General features: G+C 62.9%; 1 protein-coding gene across 1 annotated transcript; it reads left to right on the top strand.

The window, feature by feature from the left end:
* Positions 1-4,781: 4,781 nt before the first annotated feature.
* On the top strand, positions 4,782-13,609 carry NES (nestin). The gene is given in 5 exon segments (XM_032845077.1): positions 4,782-5,711; positions 6,738-6,862; positions 8,568-8,641; positions 8,902-9,104; positions 9,106-13,609. Coding segments are annotated over 5 exon segments (5,484 nt in total). The 5' UTR covers positions 4,782-4,931; the 3' UTR covers positions 13,408-13,609.
* The last annotated feature ends 6,702 nt before the right edge of the window (positions 13,610-20,311 follow it).

Genomic DNA, 20,311 nt, shown 5'->3' with positions numbered 1-20,311 from the left:
TTAGGACAGACCCCCAGCAAATGAGCCAGCAGGTGGCAGGTGGCGGGTCAGACACCAGCAAGAGGGCACTCTCTCCCTTGGTGACAGCCGCTGCAGTCCCGAAGCAGGTGATGGCCACCCGGTCCGGGCTGACCTCTGGCCCCATAGCTTCTGCCTCGCAGGCCTTTCCTGGACCCACAGAAGAAAAGTCTGGGCCCTTTTACCCAAGAGCTCCCAGATGCCCAGGATGACCCCGTCCTCTGTATTTACTTTCAAATGCTCCATGCACTCTGTCCATCAAGAATTCTGTTACAGGGGTGCCGGGGGGGCTCAGTGGGTTAAGCCTCTGCCTTCGGCTCAGGTCATGATCTCAGGGTCCTGGGATCGAGTCCCACATCGGGCTCTCTGCTCAGCGGGGAGCCTGCTCCCGCCCCCCTGCCTGTCTCTGCCTACTCGTGATCTCTGTCTGTCAAATAAATTAATAAAATCTTAAAAAAAAAAAAAAAAGAATTATGTTACACACAGGGCCTACTCCTCCATACCCTGCGTCTCTGTCCTTCTTCCCAGAGGGGCCCACCGTCCTCTCCTTCAGTTCCAGCGCCCGTTTGCTTTCCGGAGACGCTGCGTGTGCGCCCGTGTCCGCGGGACGCGCTGTTCTGCCGGGATGTGATCGTGAGGGTTCTGCCCCGGCTCTTCCTGCTCCACGACAGGCTCCTGGGCTTCAGCCGCGCGGCGGTGCCCCCACGGTGGGGCCCGGTGAGCACAGCCCAGGAAAGGCAAACACCAGCGCCTGGAGCCAGGTCCCGCTGCTGGGGACAGGACGCGCACGCCCACTCCGGAGAGCCGTGTTTGGTCCCGTGAGGGCGTGCGATCCCCTCCCAGACAGCCTCGCAGGCCAGGAGGCCTGGGCGCGGGTGCTCCGGTGGCGCTGGGTACCAGGACCCACATCCCCACCCCCTCACTCATGGCGCTCTCATCCGTGAGCTCCTGGGAAGGACCATGCGCAGGGCACTTGCCCAGGGCGGGCCGAAGCGAACCGTCTGGGTTCAGGCCCGGAGGTATCACCGTCGCACCTCAGACGAGAAGCTGGGACTCGGAGAGTTTAGGGGTCTCTGGAGGACTCCCACTCGGGTGTGCCTCGAGAGCCGGTGGTCTGCACAGCCTCCCCCGCAGCCTTGCCCCACTGCTCCAGGCATGCGGTGAAGGGGGTGTCTGTGCCCTCCATCAGGGGGGTGCCCAGCCCACACTCAGCCCCGGCTGTGGTCCATGAGGCAGCAAACGCCCGTCAGGGGCTCCGTGTGGGGAGGCCCTGGTGGCCCAGCCCGCATCCCCGATCCCAGCTCCAGCGCCCCCCAGCAGCTCCCCTGTCCTTCTCTGTCCACTTCTCCCAAAGCTGGGCGGGCCGGTGGTGGAGGGGGAGGGAGACTCAACTCTAACCAGGCCAGAGGGACTTGTGTCCCAAGTCGGTCACCTCCTGGCTCCATGTGGCCTATGGTGGCCCCGAGTCAGATGACAGGAGAAGCATGAGGGACGGCAGAGACTAGACTTCTCTGTGCGTCCCTCTCTCTGACTCGTGCTGTGACCCCAACGGCTTCATGCCCAGAGAGAGGGACGCACAGTCCAGATTCTGACCGTGTGGTCTTGGACGGGTCACTCACCCTCTCGGAGCCGTCTCCTCCAGTGGAAACCAGGCACCATCACAACACTATTACCTGCCTCACTCCCTAAATCTTAGTTTTCAGACATTCAGTTCTGGCGGGAGGATGGAGGCTTCTTGAGGCAACAGCGGCCCCTGGTGCCACACCCTGCTACAGGCGGCGGACCGGCCGGCGGGGAGCTGGGAGCCGGAAGGCTGCCTCTCTGTGGGGTGCTCACCGAACCCCTGGCCCGGAGTGCCCACAGACGGAAGGGGACAGCACGTCTCGTCTCTGTACCTTCTCTCCGGGAGCGGCCCGTCCATACTCATGGCCCCCCCCCCCGTCCCCCCATCCACCCCACCTCAGTCCTCCCCCGTGACCTTCCTAAGACACAAGTCTGAGCAGGTTACCCCGTGACCGAGGTTAAAACCCTTCCATGGCTCCTTGCTGCCTTGAGGGCAGAGGCCCCACTTTAACCCCACAGCACCCTGCTCTGCCCGACCTGTCTATGGGCCCCACAGTGTGGCCCCCCGTGTCCAATATGCCCAGAAGCTCCGGGACGGGTGCCCACAGGGGTCCTCCGTGATTCCCTCACAATATTTATTCAGAGCACGCGGTGCCCCCAGCATTCGAGAGCGGGGCTCGGGAGTGCTGTTCCAGTACGTTCATGAGAAAACCAAGACCCAGAGCGGTACACTGACGCCTCCAAGTGGCCTAGAGGGATAGGGCTCCTTGTGCAGAGCTCTTTCCACCTGCCTGCTGTCTTTGCGTCAGCCGCCTGGCCAGGATGGAGGCTGGGAAGGCCCCTTGCCCTGCTGCGGAGGAGAGACCCCCACGCCAGGCCCAGCCGGCTGGCTGGAAGGAGGGGGACAGGGAGGCAAAGGGAGGGGCCGGTATGTCCCTCTGCAATCCCTTCGGGACCTCTGGCAGATGCCCTCCGAGCTTTGTGGGAGGGGGGAAACGAGGCTGAGTGCTGCTTAGCCGGTGTTGTAGTCAGCCTCCATCAGGCATGGACCCCCCCGGGAGGGCTTACGGCCCCATGGCGGCTCCTTTCACGGCATCTGCTTGGCACATCCACACCTCACCTGTCCCTCCCTGGGGCGCCCTCTGTCCCCGCCATCCCCATCCAGAGTCTGTTTCCCTAACTCAGCCAGGCCCAGAGGGAGATGAGCACACTCCTGGCCCAGGAGTGGGACCCCAGCGTGCCCTTCAGGCAGCCCCCCCCCTCGAAGACTGGTCCCCTCGGGAGCCCGCACCCTCTCGCCTTGCGGGGGCATCACACTTCTCCTCTGAGCCGAGGAGGGAGAAGCCGCAGCCTGCCCTCTGGAGCGGCACCCCAGCACATGTGGATGGGGCACAGAGACCTTCCCAGCGGCTCTGGGATGCTCCTCTGGGGGATGTGGGGCTCAGAGGCTCCCTCTTCTAGCTCTGGAGCTTCGCTGGGACAGGAGCAGACTGAGAAAGCCTCCATCGAACATTACTCCAGGTTCTCTTGCTGCCCGGACTTCTTCCTCTGGGATCAATTCCAACCCCTCAAAGTCCCTCTGAAAACACAGTGTCCAGAACTATTCTCCACGTACTGAGGGCAACGGGGCTCTCACCTCTGGTCTGGACACCCCGCGTCCATTAACCACTCACTGGGTTGGGCAGCCATTTCCCAGCACTGGTTCACAACAAGCTGTGGTCCGCTAAGACCCTCGGGCTGTCTTCAGCGGAGATGCTCTCCTCTTCACTGGTCCCTTCTTACGCCTGCTGAGTTTGAAACCAAAAGCAGATTTTTACATTTATCCTCATTAAACGTCATTGGGTCCATTTTTTCCTATTTGGTCAAATTCTAACTCTCGGCTCCTGCATGAGCCTTAGATCGGACAAATAAGGTCTACGCTTTCCTCCTGCTCTTCAGCAAACGTCCATGGCTGTCAATCTCTGGGGATGGCCACTGAACTCTATCTGCCCTCTGGAGTGTCATGTGGCCCATGTGGCCTGGGCCCCGGGGACAAAAGTGCAGCCGAAAGCCTCACAAAAGCCCGGGGAATCCAGTACAACCCCAGGGCAGGGGAGAGGAGGCCATTTGGCTCTCCAGGCACCCACTGAGTGCCCGCTGGCCCCCACGGAGGGCCTTCTTCCCCTGAACATGTCATCGCTTCAAGTATCACTTACCTGTTGGCAGTCGGCTGAGCATTTCTGCAGCTCCGACCAGGACCACTGGGCTGGAGGATGCCCTCCTCCAGAAGGCCTGCCCCATGGCTCCCACCCCAGTGATTTCTCGGCTTCCAGAATGCAGAATCCTCAAAGGTTTTGCGGATTCGGTCCGAGAGCGCCAGTAAGACGTGGGAACAGGATCCCGCCCCTTACAAGGACCAAGAAAGGGACTGGCCGTGACCAAGAGGGCCCTCTTCTTTCGGCTCCCCTCCTCCTCGCGGCCCCGCCACTCACCACCGGGGGGCACCCTCTGCCCACTACACGCCTCGTGACACCGAGGGCGGGAGGGGGCCCCCCTTTCCTGGGAACTGGGGGCCCCCCTTTCCTGGGAACTGGTGGGGCCTTGCCCTCCCCGATCAGTGGGTTTGTGAGCCTCAGGCCAGAGGGAAGAGCGGCGGGAAGCACCGAGCCGAGCGGTGGGCGGGCACCGCCCCCCGCATCTCCCCGCGTCCTGGCGTCTGTGCACACGCCGCGCCTCCGGACAGAACGTCCTTGCACTCGCTCTCCGCTCCGGGCCCCCCCCACCCCCGTCCTCTCTGCGATGCCGCTTCTCCAGGGCGAGACCAACCGACGTCCCGTGAGAGGCCCATCATCGCTCCCATTTTGTGGATGAAGAAACTGAGTCCGAGGACTTCGTAAGCGGTACCTCTGCTGCGGGTGCTGAGGCACAGGGACCCGCCCCGCTGCCGCCCCCCCCCCCCCCCGCCATGCCCGCCCGCCCCCCTAGGCGTCGGTCCCGGGCCCCTCCACAGGCCCAGCTCTGGGCACGGCCTCCCCCGGAGGCAGCCTCTCGTGGGATCGGGTTCCCCAGGCAGGCGTCGCGCTCGCTCCAGCTCCCGCACAGCGCGGCGCACGGACGCGGGCGGGACCCGCTTCCCGAACTCCAGGGGTTAAGGCCCGGGTCCCGCCCCTTTTCCCGCCCGGCTGGCGGGAGTATGAATAGCCTCGTTCCCACTCCCGACGCTCAGTCGCTCGGCTGCTCCTCGCCCCGCCCCGTCATTGTCCCCGGAGGTCTCCTTTCCCCTCCCCGTGCGTCCTAAGAGCTGTGAGAGTTGCTGGCTTCTCCCGCTGCCCGGGGTCTCTCCGCCTTCGGGGGTCAGGCTCTCGAGCAAGATGGAGGGCTGCCTGGGGGAGGAATCTTTTCAGATGTGGGAGCTCAACCGGCGCCTGGAGGCCTACCTGGCGCGGGTGAAGGCCCTAGAGGAGCAGAATGAGCTGCTCGGCGCGGAGCTCGGAGGCCTCCGGGCACAGACCGGGGACGCCTCCTGGCGCGCCCGTGCCGACGACGAGCTGGCGGCCCTGCGGGCCCTCGTCGACCAGCGCTGGCGGGAGAAGCACGCGGCCGAGGTGGCGCGCGACAACCTGGCGGAAGAGGTGGCGGGCGTGGCAGGCCAGTGCCAGCAGCAGAGGCTGGCGCGGGAGCGGGCGGCGGCCGAGGCGGCCCGCATCCGGCGTGCGGCCGAGGCCGAGAAGTGCGCCCAGACCCGGCTGAGCGCCCGGGCGGCGGAGCTGGAGCGCGAGCTGGAGGTGGTGTGCGCGGCGCACGAGGAGGAGCGCGCGGTCCTGAGCGCCCGGCCCCGCGCCCCCAGCCGCCCCGCCGCGCCCCGCGGGTCCCCCGCGCCCGCCCCGGAGCTGGAGGAGCTGGCGCGGCAGCTGGGCGACGCGTGGCGCGGGGCGGTGCGCGGCTACCAGGAGCGCGTGGCGCGCATGGAGACGTCGCTGGGCCAGGCCCGCGAGCGCTTGGGCCGCGCGGTGCAGGGCGCCCGCGAGGGTCGCCTGGAGCTGCAGCAGCTGCAGGCGGAGCGTGGCGGCCTCCGGGAGCGCAGGGCCGCGCTGGAGCAGAGGCTGGAGAGCTGCTGGCAGGAGCGGCTGCGTGCCACCGAGAAGTTCCAGGTGACAGGGGCGGGGCGGGGAGCCGTGCGGTCCCCGTGGGGCTCAGGGACCTGGTGAAGGCAGCGGGGAGCGGTAGTGGTGGTGGCTGCCCAGTCAGGAGCCACTTCTTAGAAAGCCCATCCTGGTGCCAGAAGCCCCTGACTTCCCCCACTTTGTCTAGAGTAGGGTGGGGGGTTCAGACCACTTCAAAGAGCACACCCCTGGCCTGCCAGGAGGGACAGGGGAGGGACAGGCATAGGACGGACAGTGGCAGCGGCCTCCTCACTGTCTGGCCATGACCACCCCCCCACCCCCCGCCCCCCCACAACCCCTCTCTTCTCCCGGGCTCTGGTGTTGCTCAGAAGATGCGCAGGTCCTCACTCCCAGCCCCCATCGCCCCCCAGCGCTGAGTCTGCCCAGTTCCTAACTGCCCCCTCCCCCTGACAAGAGGGGGTCAGTGGGGCCCCATGTGCAGCCCCAGTCCCACTCCCCTGTAGTGTCTGCTCAGCTCCCCCCCCAGCACATTCCAGAGCCCGGGACAGCTGCTCCCCATGACACAGCGTGGATGGGAGCAGCAGCTGAGAAAATGGCCTCCCGCCTGGGCCACACAGAGGTCAGGCCACCGCCACCTCCCACCCCTCCTCTCAGAGGAGAAAGATTCCAGAACATGTGGGAAGTGGAGGGGGTGGAGGCCTCTTGTGAGGACAGGAGACAGTGATTGGAACCGGGACTGCGGGTTCCAGGCCTCTTGATGAATCGTTTTTCCTTCTGCGTCCACTTTTGTTCCCCTCTCCTCCCTGGAACCCATCTCCTCTCCTCCCTCACCTCCCCCTTCCTGTGGGAGCTGCAGTCCCATTCACTCCCCTGGGAGAGGGCCGGGAGGGGTCGCGGACCTCGGAAACCCCAGAGGAGGTGCCCTGGGCAGGACGTAGGGGAGTAGAAGGGGGGATCCACCAGGGAGCAGAGGGAGCTGCGGCCCAGGGGGCCCGCGGGTTAGTTAGCGGGGGAAGCCTGCCCCTTCACTGGCTGTCCCCCCTTGTTCTGCAGTCCACTGTGGAGGCTCTGGAGCAGGAGAAGCTCGGCCTGCAGGGCCAGACCGCCCAGGTGCTGGCAGGTCGGCGGCAGCTGGCAGAGCTCCAGATGTCCCTCAGCCTGGAGGTGGCTACCTACAGGTATGGGTTTCCGGGCCCGGCCAGGCACACCGACGCACACACCCCTTCCGAGGCCGGGTCACCACCAGAGGGGCCCAGAGCCATGGGTGGTGGGAACTGGGCTGCCACTAGGTGCTGTGACTCCCGGCCGAGTCCTACCCCACTAGGGCGTGTCCCAGCGGAGCCCACCTGCTCCGGTGTGCGCGCAGGAACGAAAAAGTCTCCTGGGCCTAGGAGATCCCCCAAGGGCGGGTGATGCTGCTGAGTGGGACGGCTTCAGGAGAGACCGCTGGACACACAGGCATTGGGGGGGGGGGCTCTCCATCCAGACCCCGCCTTGAGGCTGAAAAGCCAAGTCTCTCTGTGTGTGTGTGTGTGTGTGTGTGTGTGCGCGCGTGCGCGCGCACGCTCACACCAAGGGGATGAAGTCCCCAGGCAGCCCCACAAAGGATGAACTGCAGGTTGGGGCCGGGGGTACCCGACCTGGGCCTTGGTTTCCTTGTCTGGAAGTGGGAGAGGGGCTGGGTGACATCCAAGGCCCCTTCCATCCTGAATGTCACAGGCCTGACTCCCGTTGAGCCCCAGCCCCCTGGCCCTGCCCAGCCCTACCGCTGATCACATTTCCTGTTGGCTCCAGAAAGGCTGAGACCGAGGAAGTGCCGCCTCTCTCAAAGCCACAGTCTCTTCTGGGAAATTGGCCTGGGGGGTTGGGGGGGGACCCCGGGATGGAGCTTGAGGATGGGGCTTTGCCTTCGGGCGGGGCTAGAGCTAGACATGCAAGGACAGTACCCTGAGAATTCACAGGCCGACCAAGACAGGGACCCCGGGACAGGATCAGGAGGTCAGGGAAGGCAGGGCCCCGAGAGGGAAGGTCAGTGAGGGTCCTGGGATGAAGAAGAGGACACCAAGCTCAGAGAGTCAGAGCCCCGTGGGGAAGGACAGAGGTGAGATCACGGCGGACACTAAGCAGACTCAGAGTCCTTGAGAGGAGCAGGGAGTGGATGCTCAGCATCCCCCGCACCCCCCCCCCCGTCCCTGGACCCTCCTCATTCCCCGTGGGGCACAGAGGCAGGGTCATGGACACAAAGACTGCCACTGCCCCCAAAGGCTTGGGATCCAGAGTACTTAGAGATCCCAGGATGAGGGCTTCGACCCCCAGTCAAACCACCCAGGGAAAGAGTCAGGGCCGGCTTAACCACTGGTTTTTGAGGCATGAAAAGGATTTGGAGAGAGAGAGCGGAATTCATTTGCTTTTGTCTGTGACCAGCTTTGGGGGCCCTGGGGGAGAAGGAGGGAGCCTATCCCATGGGAACAGCGTGAGAATTCCCACTTCCCCTGGGAAGCCCCCAACTCAGACCCTCCAGACTGCACTGTGGACAAAGGCGGTGATTAGCATGAGAATCGGCCCCACAGGGAGGATGAGATCACTGGCCTGGGGTTGGGGGTGGGGGGGCTGTGTGGGTGTGTGCACACTGTGTGGACTGTGTGGGAATCTGCTGTGTGTGAGTCTGGCCATGTGTCCCAAGCATGTGTGCGATGCTGTGGTTTGTGTCCATGGGACTCCCCAGGCTCAGCCAAGTGTGACCCCACGCGTGGCTTTTGCGGCAGTGGGAATGAAGAGGAAGCCGGCAGGGCCAGGGACACAGGCTCAGCAAGTCCTCCCAGGCCTGCTTGCCAGAGGCCTGCGGACAGACGGCTGACCCGGCATCTCCTCCCTCATCCCCAGGACCCTCCTAGAGGCTGAGAATTCCAGGCTGCAGACCCCTGGTGGTGTTTCCAAGGCTTCTCTCTGCTTCCAGGGTAAGAGGAGGGGCCAGGACCCCCCCCCCCCCCCCCACTCTCTCCTTCTTTGCTCTTTAAGCCCCAGAGTAATTCCTATCCTGGGAGACCCAGTCTAGGTCTTGAGTCCTTGGCCTCCGTCCGGTACCAGTGAGTGGACTCTCAGCCCAGCCAGTGGAAGGTGGGGCAGGGCTCACGGGCACTCTTGCCAGAAGTGGTGGCTGCTTTGAAACTCCCCGCCAGTCCCTACTGACACTGTCTCTTCCCCTCTGCCTTTCCAGACCCTAAGCTGGAGCTGCATTTCCCTGGGACCCCAGAGGGCCGGCATCTGGGACCTTTGCTCTCTGCCCTGAGCCCTACTTCCCTCTCCTTGCCCTTGCCTGATACCCTTGAGACACCTGTGCCAGGCTTTCTGAAGAGCCGAGAATTCCTCCAGGCCCGTACCCCAACCCTGGCCAGCACCCCCATCCCCCCCCCCACTTCCGGCTCCCTGCGCTGCTACAGATGCAGAGATCGGAACCCAGGATGCCCCCCTGTCCCTGCTCCAGCCACAGAGTGGGAGGGAGCAGGCCCCAGAAGCTATGCGGGCCCCGGCCCTCCCTTCCAGCATTCTGCCAGGACCAGAGGAGCCTGGGGGCGAGCAACAAGAGGCCGGTACTGGCCGGTCTTCTGAGGATCACACCTCCTTGGCCCCACCCCTCAGCCCAGACCCCTGTAGTTTAGAGGCCAAAGGGGGAGAACCCAGTGAGTCTAGAAGGGCTCGCCGATTCCAGGACAAAGGTGAAGGGCGAGTCTGGGGGCTGGCAGAGAAAGAAACTGCCACAGAGGTCAAAATGGTGAACAGTTTGCAGCAGGAAACACGGCCAGAAGACGGGGGTCTGAACACGAAGGAGGTCCAGGACTCCCAGGGTCCTTTGGAAGAAGAAACTCTGAAGTCTGTGGACGAGGAAATTCGAGAGCCGCTGATGTCTCTGGAAAAACAGAGCTATGAGACACTGACATCTCTGGAGGAGAATCCAGAATCTCTGAGGTCTTTAAAAGAAGAGAGGTTAGACACATCAAAGGGTCTAGAAAAGGAGAATCGAGAGCTATTGACGTCTTTAGAAGAGAAGGATGCAGAAGTAGTGAGACCTCTAGAAAAAGAGACTCGAGGGCTACTTAAACCTGTAGGAAAAGAGGACCCACAGACATTGCAATCTCTAGAAAAGGAGAATCGAGAACTAATGGGGTCTCTTGAAGGTAATGTAGAGACATTTTTATATCCAGAAAAGGAAAACCACGTGTTAGTAAGGTCTCTAGAAGAGAACTTTGAGTTGATGAGAGAATCAGAAAAGGAGAATCAAGAGCCATTGAGATCTCTAGAAGATGAGACTCTAGAGAACTTGAGACTACTAGAAAAAGAAAACCAAGAGCCTCTCAACTCTCCAGAAGGTGAGAAGCATAAGACCTTGAGACCTCCAGAAAAAGAGAACCAGGAACCAGTGAGGTGTCTAGAAAAAGATGACCAAGGGACATTGAGGCCTCTAGAAAAAGAGAACCAGGAGTCCTTGAGGTCTCTAGAAGAAGAGGACCAGGAATCAGTGAGACCTCTAGAAGAAGAATACCAGGAGCCAGTGAAGTCTGTAGGAGATGAGAACCAGGAGACATTGGGATCTCTAGAAAAAGAGAACCAGAGGTCCTTGGGGTCTCTAGAAGAAGAGGACCAGAAGATAGTGATACCTGTAGAAGAGAACCAGGAGCCAGTGAGGTCTCTAGAAGACGACCAGGAGACACTGAATCCCCTAGAAAAAGAAAACCAGGAGCCAGTGAAGCCTCTAGAAGATAAGAACCAAGAGACATTGGGATCTCTAGAAAAAGAGACCCAGAGGTCCTTGAGGTCTCTAGAAGAGGACCGAGAGATGGTGAGACCTCTAGAAAACGAACACCAGGAGCCAGTGGTGTCTCTAGTAGAAGAAGACCAGGCAACACTGAGACTTTTAGAAAAAGAGAACCACGAGCCACTGAAGTCTCTAGAAGATGACAACCAGGAGACATTGGGATCCCTGGAAAAAGAGAATCAGAGGTCGTTGGGGTCTCTAGAAGAAGATGACCAGGAGACAGTGAGTCCTCTAGAAAAAGAAAACCAGGAGCCAGTGGAGTGCCTAGAAGAAGAAGGCCAGGAGACATTGAGACCTCTAGAAAAAGAGAACCAGGATCCAGTGGGGTGTCTAGTAGAAGACCAGGCAACATTAAGACCTCTAGAAAAGGTGAAACCAGAGCCACAAATGTCTCTCGGAAAAGACCAGGAGATATTTAGATCTCTTGAAAATGAGAATCAACAGTTATTACAGTTCCTAAAAGAAGAGAGCGGCAAGGCAATGAGATCTTCAGAGTCAGAGAATCTAGAACCACCAAAGTCTGCAGGAGACGATTTGGGAATATTGAAATCTCTAGAAACTCAAGAGCCACTGTGGTCTCCAGAAGAAATGAATCAGGAGACAACGAAACCTCTAGACAAGGAAATTCAAGAACCACTGGAGTCTGTGGAAGACGGCCGGGAGACACAGAGGCCTCTAGAAAAGGAGGCTCGGGAATCACTGGGCCGTGTGGGCGAGTGGAACCTAGAGAATCGGGGGCCTCCAGAAGAGCTGGGTCAGGAAAGTCAAAGGTCCCCGACTGAGGAAGAGACCCCCGCACAGAAGGGGGACCCAGAGCCGCCGAGGTCTCTGAAAGAGGCAGGACGGCAGTCGCCACGGAGTGCCCACCAGCAGGGGTGGGACGACACGCTGGGGGGTGGAGAACGGGATCAGGATTCGCCCCCTGGCAGGGCAGCGGCGGGCCAGGAAGCTGAGGCAAAGCCCGTCGTGAGGGAGTCGGGTGGCTTCGTGGGGAAGGAGGAGCCTGAGGGGTGTGGACAGCTGTGGCTGGCGGCTGCAGGGGAGGCCCGGAGTGCTGGCGAGGGTCATCCGGGGAGCCTGGAGCCCCAAGAGCAGAGAGCACCAGTTGAGGGAGCCAGCCGGGAGGGAGGCACTGAGGGCTTCCAGGACCCCGAAGGGCCCCCAGAGCAAGTCCGGGCACCAGGCGTCCAACCTGCCCAGGGAGTGTCTGAGGCGAGAGAGCTGGTGTTGGAAGGTGGACATGAGTCCCCCGGGGGGGACCAGGCCTCCCCAGAGGTCACTTTGGGGTTAGGGACAGCTGCGGGCGAGTCTGCCGCGGGAAGCTGGCAGGGACCAGAGCGGGAGGTGGGGGGGCTGGAGGACCCAGGCTGCCCGGCCCGAGAGGAGGGGACGGCACCACCCATGGGCAAGGAAGGTTTGGAGGGAGAGAGGAGGCAGGGCTCGGAATGGTCCAGAGAGGACCCAGAGGAGGCAGCTGCTCTGGACCCAGAGCTTTCCACCCTGTCCAGGAGGAGCATGGACCCCCTGGAACCTTCCAGGGGCTGGGAAGAGGCAGAGCTGGAGGCCCCCTGGGGAGCAGAGTCCGGGCTCCCCGCCGAGACTGAGGGCCCTTCTCACACGGGAAGCAGTAGGGGTGCCCCTCAGCCCGGGCCCCTGGCGTTGGAGGAAGCAGGAGAGGCAGAGCTAGTGCTGGGGCCCACTGAGCCCCGGGCGCCCACCCCGATCCCTGGAGATGCCCCTGAGCTCCAGCTCCTGGCTGAGGGGAGCTGGGAGGCTGACTCGGGGCTGGAGGGCAGAGCGGAGGCTCTGGGAGGGGTGGAGGGGGAGCAGGAGGGCTTGGGTTCTGAGGGCAGCGCTGAGGATCTCCAGGAGGGGGAGGAGAACAGAGAAGACAGCGAGGCTGACGAACTTGGGGAAACTCTTCCAGACTCCACTCCCCTGGGCCTCTATCTCCAGTCCCAGGCCTCCCCCAGGGGGGATCTGGTTGGAGAGCCGAGGCCCTCCCCGCAAGGGGAGGCCAGAAAGGAAGGCTGGGGTCCTTCTGTCCCGGCCTCTGAGGGCTGTGGGGCCCAGCGAGGGGGCGAGGAGGAGGAGGATGAGGACGAGAACGAGGAGGAGAACAAGGAGGAGGAGGAGGAATGCGGTCAGGACTCTGACTTGTCGGAGGAGTTTGAGGACTTGGAGACCGAGGCTTCTCGCCTTCCCGGGGTCCGCAGGGAGGCTGTGGAACCTCTGGGCCGAGCTCCTGAGCCTGCAGCCTGGGCCCGGGAGGGCGAGTCTGACGGGTTTGCGGATGAGGAAGAGAGTGGGGAGGAGGGAGAGGAAGACGAAGAGGAAGAGGATGGGGGGGAGCCAGGGGCTGGCCGGTGGGGCCCAGGGTCCTCTGTCGGCCCCCTCCCGGCCCTGAGTGGCCCTCAGAGAGGGAGCTTCCCGGGGTTTGAGACCACAGATGCCACCGTCCCCTGGGATGATGGCATGAGGGACGCGGCAGCTGATGTCCGGAGAACCGCCCTGGACACTGAGTCCCAGGACAGCTCGGAGCCCTCGGGCTCGGACGGGGAGTCTGGCCTTGTTTCCTTGGAGAGGGAGGACCAGGTCCCCGACCCTCTGGGAACACTCGGTGGGGCGGGGAACAGCCTGGGTGTCCATGGCCAGGGCCCCAGCCTGAAGGAGGAGTTAGAGCGTGTGAGTGGGGGGGTGGTAAACGGGCTGAAGCAGTCTGAGGGAGGAGGGCAGGGGAAACTGGGGGGCCCCGAGGGGGACCCAGGCAGCCCCTTGGAGGAGGAGGAAAGTGAGGGGGGTGCCCTGAAGTCCCCTTGGGCAGGACCTCCTCTTCACCTGGGCGTGGGCCAGTTCCTGAAGTTCACGCCGAGGGATGATGTCGACTCCTGGTCCTCAGGGGAGGACTAGAGAGAGCTCCTCGCTCGCTGAGGACTCGGGGGGTGTGTGCGTGTTGGGGGGGGTCCCTAAGTCCCGTCCCTGCTCAGAGGCAGCACTCCTTAAGTTATGATCCCTTGACCCGTGGCCTCTGTCCCAGAGGCCTGGCCGGCCAGGGTGAAGCAGGGGTGAGTCCCAAGGACAGAGGCTCCGGAATGCGCCCCAGCCCGCAGACCCTGCCATCCCAGGAGGCTCCAGCCGGCTGAACCGTAGGACCAGGCCCCTTTCCTCCCACACCCTTCGCCCCTCCTGTCCTCTGGGAAGGGCTCCCCCCAGGGGAGGGGGCTGTGGTGGTCCTCACTGCAGGGCTCCCCTGCCCTGTCCCTCCTCGCTGCACCCTTGCAGGGTCTGGCCACTGGGGGAGGGGTGCGCCCAGGCCCTGGCGCCCCACCCCGTGCTCCTGCCGCGCTGCGTCTGGCTCACCCCTGCCTGAATAAAGCAATCTTTGGTCTCTGACACCTGGACTCTTCCTTTCCCGGGGTTGGGGGTCCTCAGGGCCCGGTGGAGAGAGGAGATGGGGTGACCGGGGACGAAGCTGGTGCTGGGGAGGGGCTGCCTCTGCGGAGGGAAGGAACGGGAAGGCCTCCCAGGGCCCGCGGTGTGGGGTGGGTGGCGTCCAGGTGACCCTTGTGCTGGCAGAAGCCAGGGCCATCATCATCTCTGCCCGCAGCACTGATGACAGGGATTAGGCTGGGGGCCACCCCACCATCGGCTTCCTCCCCCCCACCCCCGGCCCTCAGTGCCGCCAGGATAATGAACCCCTTGCCTCCAAACCCTAACAGTCGTCCGGCCTGCGATGTCAACGCCACAGGGCCGGGTCAGAGCGGGGGGGGAGGGAGGCTGTGTGGCCCCTGCTCCGTGTTTGACCTCTCTGGACCTCAGACTCAGCTGCAGTGAGGGGCGCTGGGCTGGGTGACAGGGAAGGGGTGTGGGGAGTGCCTCGGGGGCAGGAAGAACCAGAGGAGGCGAGGTTCAGCCTGGGGTACCCCCTTTCCCTGCCACTGCTCATCCCCGCCCCCTCCTCTCTCCCCAGGAGGGCCCTGGGTCCGTGAGGGCAGGGAGAGGCCAAGGGTTCCCGGGTTAGATGGGGCCCTAGGCCTTGAAGTCAGGATATCCAGAAAGAAACTGCTGGGGCTCTGGCTCACAGCCCCTCTAAGTGTCTGGCTGGGGGCGGGGTTAGGGGCCCCGAGAAAGAAACTTTCCACACTTGGAGGCTGGCCCACGTCCTGGAGCTCTTCCTCTCCCCAGGCGCAAGACTGAGGGCAGGGGGACAATGAGAGGATGGAGTCCCAGCCCCGCTGGCTCCCACTCAGGTCCTCTGGCCAAAGAGGGGTGGGTGGATGGACAGGAGGCGCCCTGGTAGACTCCTGCTGTCCCCCTCTCCACTCGGGAGTCTCTGTCTTGGCCCTCATGTCACACACACCCCTGCCCTTGGGTGCAGGAGTTGGTCCGTCCCCACCCTTCTGGCAGCCCAAGGTTGGGCTCCTTCCTGTACCCAGTGCTGACAAGGCCAGTCTGATCCCTCCAGCCCGCGGGGCCCCGGGGCCAGCACTCAGCGTCTGGGCAAGTAGGGCCCACCCGCTGCCCCTCTCATGGGACAGAGGAGCCCTGTGCTTGATCTCCCCAGGCCCTCGGGCACTGCCGCCTGGGCCAGGAGCCAAGGACAAGAGGCCATGCCAAGCCGTCCTTCCCTATCCCCAGGTGTCCCTCCTGCCCCCGACACTGGGATCCCTGATCCCCTACAGGGTCACCCCCACAACCTGAACAGGGGAAGGATGCGAGTGAGACAGAAGTCAGGGCTTCCGGAAAGGGGGTGTGTAGTGGGAGGCGCGTTCTCTTTGGAAATGGCCGTCTGTCGTTGCAATAAGAGAAATGAAGGTTGGACAGTAACCGGGTCATTCCGGGAGGTGGTAGAGTGAGTGTCGCTTTTCAGGAGACTCTGCTAAGCACCTGCTGTGTGCTGTCACTGTGCAGACTCCGGAATCCGAGGTTCCTCGCTCCCTTCTTCTTTTTTTTTTTTTTTAAAGAGACTTTATTTATTTATTTATTTGACAGAGAGAGAGATTGCAAGTAGGCAGAGAGGCAGGCAGAGAGAGAGGGGGGGGAAGCAGGCTCCCCACTGAGCAGCGAGCCCGATGTGGGGCTCGATCCCAGGACCCTGAGATCACGACCTGAGCCGAAGGCAGAGGCTTTAACCCACCAAGCCACCCAGGCTCCCCTGAACAAGGGCTTCTGAGTGGAAGTCACATTCGAAGACAGAGCCGAGGAGGAGGTTATGGGAGCGTAAAACGGGGGACCTTGCCTGATCTGGGCTGGGGGGGACGGGGAGGGAGGATGGAAAGGATCCCAGTCAGAGGGGATAGCAAAATCCTGGGGCAAGACCAGAGAGCCTGGGGGGTTGTGGACCAGAAGGAAGGCATGTGTGACCAGAGATGGAGGATGACGGGGGAGAAGGTTCACAGGGAGACTAAGGGGAGTCTGAGTCTCTGGGCTGAGGCCTTGTCTGGCGGCCAGGAAGTGTGCATGTCTTCTTGGGGGAATGAGGAGCCAATGCTGGGCTTGAAGGATGGTGGCATGACCAGCTTTGTGTTTTCAATATGACCTCTGTTGGCTGGGCCAGGATAGGCTTCGGGGTGGCTACTGCAATAGTCTGGGCAGGGGCGCTGGTGGCAGGGGGCATGAAGAGGACAGAAGTAAGAGAAGCAGAATCTCAGCTCTTGGTGGCCTGCCATGGGGGATGGAGGAGTGTGTGGCCGCAGAGGCTCCCAGGTTTTCACTGGGCAGCAGGAAGGGGGTTCCCATCTTCTGAGCTGGAGAATCTGGAGGGGCTGCCTTGGGGTTCCGAAGAGAGGGCGAGGGTGGGGACAAGAGCAGGAGGGTGGGTGGCTTGGGGTCAACCAGAGAGCCCAGGAGAGAGCCCCAGGTACCTACCCGCAGAGAGGCCAGGGGATGGGAAGACCCGGGGCCTCGCATCTCAGCGGACCCTGTCCTCTTGGAAAGTTCCAGGAGAGTGCGGACTTTGTCCAGCCCAGGGTCTCTGCGGGCCACCAGGGTGCTCAGCAAACAGGTACAGAATGAACGAAGGGAGGAATGAATGAATGAAGGAAAGAACCGTGATGAGGTCAGACAACAGGAAGCATTTGGGAGGGTGGAGTCCCCAGAGAAGGGAGAGAGCAGGCAGCACCCATCCCTCCAGCACCACCCCCCACCGGGAGGACAAGCAGGAGGTTATTCCGGGGCCTCTGCCGCAAATATAGCCTCCGAGGGGCGGGGGCGGGTGCGGGGCGGAGGTGGCTGCCTCCGTTTGTTTGGGGCACTTCCTTATAAGGCCGTCCAGCCTGAGGCCCCAGAGGGTGAGGTCAGGGGCTGAGCTCTCCACTCAGCCAGCCCGATGCTGTCCCTGCTGCTGCCACCACGGGGCCACCACGGTGCCACCCGCCGGTCTCCGGTCTCCGAGGGAATCAAAGGCCTGGGCTTTGAGCTCTGGCCAAGGGAGCTCCCAGTGGGGCCTCTTAAAGGGGCCGTCCGCCTTCCTGCCTGCTGTGCGTGCCCAGTGCACACTGGGGAGGGTGTCCGTCCAGGGTCCTCTGGGGAGATGGAGCTGGGGCCCCGCTGTTCCCCTCAGAGCCCCTTGGCTGGAGGCTCCACATGGCTGTGGCTCCCTGTGGTCTAACCTTACACCTCCCGCTGCAGGCTGCCCCTCTCCTGGCCTCTTCCGATCAGAGTGGCCCCTCAGCTCCCCACGGCCCTCCCCTAGCCCCTCCTGGGGGACCAGCTGCTGCCACTTGACCCTGTGGTGTCCCAGCTGCCGTGTCTGTAATGCCATCCTCGCAAGGAAGGAGGAATGTGGTTTAATTTCAGCTGGAATGCGCCCTCTGGGCTGCCCACCGCGAGGGGAGGGGACGGGATGGAGACCAAGCCTGCCCGAGCCCAGGAAACTCAACTGGACTCTGGGCTTGGGGACAGGCCTCCGGGTCCCCTGAGCCCTGCCCCCACCCTGCAGCAGAGGCCCTGCTCCAGGACGGGTCCCACAGAGGGATGGGTTTCCCAGGGAGCCGGGGAAAAGGAGGCTTCTTGGGTAAAGAAAGGACCAGGTGCTTATTTCTGAGTCTGCAGGCATAGCCTAGACAGAGGAGAGTCCCAAGGGGCTGAACGGGGAAGGGACTCAATGAAGGGGGTGGGGACAGAAGAGCCTCAGGTGAGCCCCCCCCACCCCAGTCTGCAGCGGGAAGACAGGGAGCTGTTTCCTCTCTCACATCCACTTCTCTGCCTCTGTCCCCGCTAGGGGCCCCTTTCCCTTCCCCGTTCCAACCTAGCACCCCACATCCGGATCACACTTGTCTCTTCTCCAAATTCAGGAGCGCTTGGCTCTGGCCCCTTTATTCCAGGTTCCCCAGGGTGGACGGCCCACCTGTAACCTGACAACAGAAGGGGACCCAGACCGCAGAGAAGGCCTCCGGTCTTCTCAGGCAGCCACCAGCCCCGTTCACCCTGCCCTCCCCCTCGACTCAGCTGCAGCTCCAGAAATAAACCCGGCGGCTGCTAGGGGGCCACCGTCGGGAACCAGCTCCTGGCGGCTGTGGGTTCGGCAGCTGGCGAGCCAGGGCCCCAGGGTCCTGGGGAAGGGCGGCTGCAGGCTTCAGGGCTGGGGAGACACCTCCCAGCTCTGCCCCTCCCAGGCCCTTGGTCAGCCTCACTCACCACTCACAAGCCCACTCTCCCTCCGCATCTCCCCGGTTTTGCCTCCCGTGGTCTGCTACCTGCTTTTCTCCCTGTCCCTGGTTCCTTGCGGGCTCCCAAATCTGTGGGTCTCTCCTGGGCTCCTTCCTTTTCTATTCAGCTCACGTGTCACAGAGAACTTCAGCTCACCTTGATGGGGAAACTGAGGCACAGAGCGACATCCCCTGCCCATGCTCCTAAGAGCCCCTAGACATCTCTTGGGGTCCCCAGAACACGGGTTAGGGGGCTGTGGGCGGCTCCCCTTAATGCCTCAGTCCCCAGAGGTCAGCAGCCCTGCCTGGCTAACAAGCTCCCGAGGACTAAGGGAAAACAGCAGGGAGGCCGCAGGTCCCCACTCGGACGATTAATTAGACGTCAAAGTCCTTCCGTGGTGTCCTCGCGTGCTTCCTCCTTCTCCCTCTTTTCTCACCTCTACCCCCTTCCCCCGCTTCCCCGGGCTCTGCCCCTGAGACCCTCAGTTCATCCTTCCTGGGAGGAAGCCCCTGCTTTGCAGCCAGCGGAGGGGACGGAGCGGACGGGACATCCCAGGAAGGCCCGAGCCATCTGGGGGCGGCAGAAGGGAGCAAAGAGACCTGGGTCCTCACTTTGGCTGGGGATCCGACTGCAGCCCCCAGGGTGAGCCCGCCCACGCCCGGGGGCTGACAGGCTGAGCATTTCTGGAAGTCTTCGGGAAGCCTGGACAATGGCTCTTTCTCTCCCAGAGCAGGAGACCGTCCCACAGACAGGGCTGAGGCCGGGACAAAGGCCCCAGTGAGGTCAGGGCAGTGTGTGGGAGTTAGGGGCGGGGGGGGGGGGCCCGCGGGGGGGGGATGGGAGGTGGGGTGGTGGTTAGAGCTGTCTGGGGGAATGCTGGGGACCATGGTAGTTGGGAGGGCATCTGGAGGGCTCCTCTGCCCAGCCCCTAAGGCCAGGCCCCCCTTCTCTCCTTATATCCATTCACTCTGACCTCATCCCAAGAGAACAGGCAGCCCTGAGGGGTCCCCATGTTAGACGGGGAAAGAGGCCTAGAATGTAAGCCTGCCCGGTGGGGGGGGCTCGGCAGGGGTGACCTGGTCAGACCCAGGTGTGCTCCTGCTCCAGGCTCTTCTGGGAGGGGCAGGGTGGGGCCCCCCCATGAGCACGAGGTGCTGATCCCCCTGCCCCGCCGTCTCGCACACATGTGCGCACATGCACACACGCGAGCGCACGTGCACACATACACAACCCTGGGCGCACACACACACATGCGTGCACGTGCACACACACCCCCGGGCTCACGCACGCACATATGCGCAGGTCAGGGCTGGACTCAGTTCACAGTGCTGAGTCATCCCTGGACCAGCTCCCCCCTCCTCCAGGAAGCCCAACAAAGCCAGGAGAAGGCTTAGGCTTCCGTTTCCGGGCGGACTTGCTCCAGTGGCGGCAGGTGCTGGGGCCCGGCGGGGCGGGGGTGACTCCAGTGGCAGCCCTGTGTGAACCCCTGCAGATCTCCTCACGTACACAGCACATGGTGGACCCCTGCTTTGGCCGTGGGGGACACTCAGGGAGGAAGTGTTGGTGGCCCGCCGGGAAACCGAAGCCCCCTCTGGCTCCCGCCAAGGAGCCCTCTGGGGGGTCCTCCCTGCTGTCTCAAGTCCTGTGGGATCTGCTTTGCAGAGAGCCCAGGGACGGACACTGCCCCCTCCTCTACCTTCTCCTCTTCAGGCCCAGGCTTCCAAGGCCCACCTTGCTGTTGACCCACTCACCAGTCCAGCTAAATGCCTGACATCCCTAACAAGGCCCAGAGGAGGCAATCCCAGGGTAGTACAGAATAAAGTGGGGGTCTACTCTGGCCCCAGGATCATCTTTCTCCCTGTGGCTCCTGCAGAAACAGCCCCATCCCCTAGCCATGGCCCGCTGGGTTGTGTGGGAGGGGCAGGTGAGCCCTGGTGGGGAGAGGAAGGCCGGGGTAGGTAGGCCAGGGTAGGTGGGCCCCGGAAGTCATGCTGGCACCCAGCCCCAGCCGGTATGGGGTCTCGGTAAAGGGTAGAGAGGGCCAGGAGCAGGTGGCACCTGTCCGGGGTGCCTCGCTGTCTCCGGTCTTTCGCGATGGCTCTCAGCCGTCTGGCTCCTGAGTCTCACCAGGTTTTCCCGACTTGCAGGAGAAGAAATCAGAATT

Source organism: Lontra canadensis, unplaced genomic scaffold, assembly GCF_010015895.1.
Source record: "Lontra canadensis isolate GAN:19392208 unplaced genomic scaffold, GSC_riverotter_1.0 scaffold160, whole genome shotgun sequence".
In the NCBI taxonomy this organism is placed as follows: domain Eukaryota; kingdom Metazoa; phylum Chordata; class Mammalia; order Carnivora; family Mustelidae; genus Lontra; species Lontra canadensis.
The sequence above is the reverse complement of the archived record's forward strand: the minus strand, read 5'-3'. Positions and strand labels throughout refer to the sequence as shown.